This window comes from Lactuca serriola, chromosome 6 (genome assembly GCF_051521515.1).
Source record: "Lactuca serriola cultivar US96UC23 chromosome 6, Lser_US96UC23_V15, whole genome shotgun sequence".
Classification (NCBI taxonomy): Eukaryota; Viridiplantae; Streptophyta; class Magnoliopsida; order Asterales; family Asteraceae; genus Lactuca; species Lactuca serriola.
In genome coordinates, this window is record NC_136413.1 from 37131347 (window position 1) to 37135470 (window position 4124).

The following is a 4124-nucleotide window of genomic DNA, read 5'->3' on the forward strand; positions in this document are numbered from 1 at the left end:
ATCTTAATATAAACATTAATTTCAAAATTATATATTTTCTATTTCGATATTCTAAAGCATATAAAATGATTTTTGCATTTAAAAAATAATTTATTCATATAAAATACAATGAATAGGAAAAAAAAGGAATATAATTGATTTCTCATTTAATAAATCACCTCCTTAAAATATATTAAGGTTGGTAGGTGGCTGCAACTCGGTAGTCAAAGACCGACAACGACTCAATTTTCAACCCTCCCATGGAAAATCCCTCATCGCGCCGATACTTTGAATTCTACTCTTTCTCTCTTTCTCTCTCTCTCTCACACACAAAAACACACTGAGTTGGACTCACCAAAACCTTAGTTGAGTTATCGCAATCATAACCATTTAGATATCGACCCAATTTTCAAACACATAATCATCCCCTCATTCCGCCACCATCACCACCACTTCCTTTCCTTTCTTCTTCCTCCCACAGAGCTTCCTCCTCCGACGAATTTCATAACAGATGGGTATTCTACACGAAGACGTTGTGATAATCAAGCAAACGGAGAAGGAAGATGAAGCTACTGTGATCACAATTAATTGTCCAGACAAGACTGGTCTCGGTTGTGATCTTTGCCGCATCATCCTCTTCTTTGGTTTGAGCATCGTTCGTGGAGGTATTCAGAAATTTTCCAACTTTTTTCTGCTGCTACTTGAATCGTTTGGTATTTATATTTTGGACGCTTTGATTGTTATTCGATTTCATTTAAAAGTTCCCAAAACTAAACAAACTTGATCGATGAGTTTTTTACAGACATTTGTTCAATTCTTACTCCATTCGTCATCGTCACACAAGTTTCAAGCTTCTAGCTTGATTTCGCCGTCGCCGGCGCTTTAAAACTCCGGATTGTTAAATTTCTGCTTGATAAATGATAACTACCAAAATTTTTGATCTCTAGATCCGTTTTCACGTAAACCTTTTATTCGATTCCATTTTTGATTCCTTCAATTGGATATTCCTTTTGATCAATATTAAAATATATATCAGATTCCTTAGATCATCATTTCACGTCAATGATGATCATCATCACATCATGCATGATCAATGGTTCTAAAGAACATAACTTTGAATCAAACAAAACTCCTAATTTCTAGATTTCCGTGTTCGATGTGATAAACAGATGTATCAACCGACGGAAAATGGTGTTACATAGTGTTTTGGGTGGTCGGAAAACCAAGCACACGGTGGAGTTTATTGAAGAAGAGACTACTTGAAGCTTGCCCCTCTTGTTCTTCAGCGAACACTCTGATATACTATCCACCCGAATTGCTCCCACCAAAGCCTCCAGATGTCTTCCTCCTCAAGTTTTGCTGCCATGATCGTCAAGGACTCTTACATGGTACTTCATACTTGATTATCATGATTTGATCCTTCATGTTTGTCGATCTTTTTGATTGTTATTTATATGGAATTCATATTTGAAACAGATGTGACACACGTTCTTTCTGAGCTTGAATTGATCATTCAAAGAGTCAAAGTATCCACCACCCCAGATGGAATGGTGATGGACTTGTTCTTCATCACTGATACCAGGTTTGTTTCATAATCTTTTTCCACTTTCAAGAAACTTATATTGAAAGAAATTACTCGATTTTGAGACTTATTACAAGTTGTGTTTTCAGGGGAGTTTTACATACGTCAAAGAGGAAACAAGATACGTATGATCATATAAAAGGTGTGGTAGGGGACAAGATGGTGAGCTGTGATATAGAAATGGTGGGACCCGAAATCACTGCGTGTTCTCAGGGCCCACCATTTCTTATTCCCCCTTCAATTACAGAAGATACCTTCAGCTTGGAGATGCTTGATCAGTGCCAACGTGGCTCCCAACATTCCAACAGTGTTTCAGTAAACATTGATAACTCTCTTAGCCCTGCGCATACGCTAATCCAAATTGTTTGTCGTGATCACAAAGGTCTTCTCTATGATATAATGAGAACTTTGAAAGATTACAACATCCAGGTGGGTAATCATTAATAACTTGTTATAAGATTAAAGGGTATTTTAGACATTTGAGTAATAATCGATCTTTAAGTGTTTTGGCTCGTGGGTCTCGAAGATTTCATCAAAATTTTTGTTGGTAATTGTAAAGATGTGATCTTTCATAAGATTGAAGGGTATTTTAGACATTTGACTAATAATCGATTTTTTGATGTTCTTTTTTTTCTCGTGGGTCCGAAAGATTTCATCCAAATTTTTGTTGGGAATTGTAAAGATGTGATCTTTTTGTGATAGATTTTCATAAGATCGAAGGGTATTTTAGACATTTGACTAATAATTGATCTTTAAGTGTTTTGGCTTGTGGGTCTCAAAGATTTCATCCAAATTTTTGTTGGGAATTGTAAAGATATGATCTTTTTGTGACAGATTCTCATAAGATTAAAGGGTATTTTAGACATTTGACTAATAAACAATCTTTAGATGTTCTTTTCTCGTGGGTCTGAAAGATTTCATCCAAAATTTTGTCGGGAACTATAAAGATTTGTTTTCATTTTGTGAGAGATTGCATATAATCGATCGTCATAAGATTGAAGGGTATTTTAGACATTTGAATAATAAATCAGATCTTTAATGTTTTTGCTCATGGGTCTGAAAGGTTTCTTCCAAAATCTTGTTGGGAATTGTAAAGATGCGATCTTTTCTCCACAAATTTCATATGCCCAATTGTCATAAGATTGAAGGGTATTTTAGACATTCAACTACTAACCAATCTTTAAATGTTTTTCTCTCATGGGTCGGAAAGATTTCATCCAAAAGTTTGATGGGATTTGTAAAAATGTAACCTTTTTCTTTTGTGACAGATTTCATATGGGCGATTTACAACAAAAGGGAACAAAGATTGTGAGATTGATTTATTTATAGTACAATCTGATGGAAAGAAAATAATAGACCCAAGCAAACAAAATGCATTATGTTCACGCATTCGAATGGAATTATTTCGGCCTCTTAGGGTGGCTTTGGTCAACCGTGGTCCTGATACCGAGCTTCTTGTTGCGAATCCCGTGGAGTTATGTGGGAAAGGGCGACCCCTTGTATTTTACGATATTACCCTTGCTCTCAAGATGCTCAATATCGACATTTTCTCGGTATTTCCTTTTCTACCCCTCGCATAATCCCATCGTGTAACAAGTTTTCTTAAATGGTTTTGGTAATTTTGTTGCAGGCTGAAATTAGTAGGCACATGATCGGGGGTAGGGAATGGGAAGTTTACCGTGTTTTGCTCGATGAAGAGGAGGGATCCTGTGTGCCAAGGACCAGGATTGAGGAAGCTGTTTGGAGTATGTTGATGGGTTGGGAATGATGATGATGATGATGATGATGTTGATGATGTCATGATGATGGTACAACTCTTTGAACTTGCAAGAGGTGCATAAGTAGGATGTAGTTTTTGTCATGACTTTTTCGGGAAGTTGACGAAAAGCGAATAGCTACAAGTAGGAGGGGTAAAAATGACATTTCACGGGTGTATAGTATATGAATCATGATGTAGTTTCAAAAAGGAGATGCCATAAGGGGTCTTGCAATGCTCACATAATAGCTTTTGTATATATATTAAGTTACAAGAGATAACGAATATGTTGAAGATGTGAAGCTACTTTGGGTCATGCATGAGTTACAACAAGATAATGCATGAAGGTGGCACATGATAATGGAGAAAGGGGTTTGTAGATAATAAATATGGAATATGTATTTTTATGTTGATGTTTGTTGAAAAGATGCTTTTATCAACTTGTTATGTATGTTCTCACATGTCTCCTTTCTTGAAATCTTTTGTCATTTTCATTGAAGATTTTACAATTCACTACAAGCCCAATTATCAACAGGTAACGTGGTCCAACATTTTTCCTTTTTATTAATAAAATATTATACACGTTACTTTGACTTATAGAGAAATGGAATGGACAAAAGGATTGTAAGTTTGAACTCCAATTATTATATGCTTTAAGTATAATGGTTCAATAAGAATATCCATTATCAAAACCACCATCAAGGTGACACAATGTTGATCATATTTTTATTCTTGTTTATAGGTATGTTTATACGATCAAAAGGAAGATCTTGTTTAGATATATTTTAAAGAGAATTTTTGGGTGTA

The 4124-nt window shown here is 35.4% G+C and overlaps 1 protein-coding gene across 1 annotated transcript; it reads left to right on the plus strand.

Annotated features, from left to right (window-relative positions):
- The first annotated feature begins 218 nt into the window (after positions 1–218).
- Positions 219–3816, plus strand: ACR10 (ACT-like superfamily protein). Its single transcript, XM_079005771.1, has 6 exons — positions 219–644; positions 1149–1367; positions 1456–1561; positions 1651–1990; positions 2830–3114; positions 3192–3816. Exons 1-6 carry the CDS (start codon positions 491–493, stop codon positions 3327–3329), a joined length of 1242 nt encoding a protein of 413 aa, XP_078861897.1. The 5' UTR covers positions 219–490; the 3' UTR covers positions 3330–3816.
- The last annotated feature ends 308 nt before the right edge of the window (positions 3817–4124 follow it).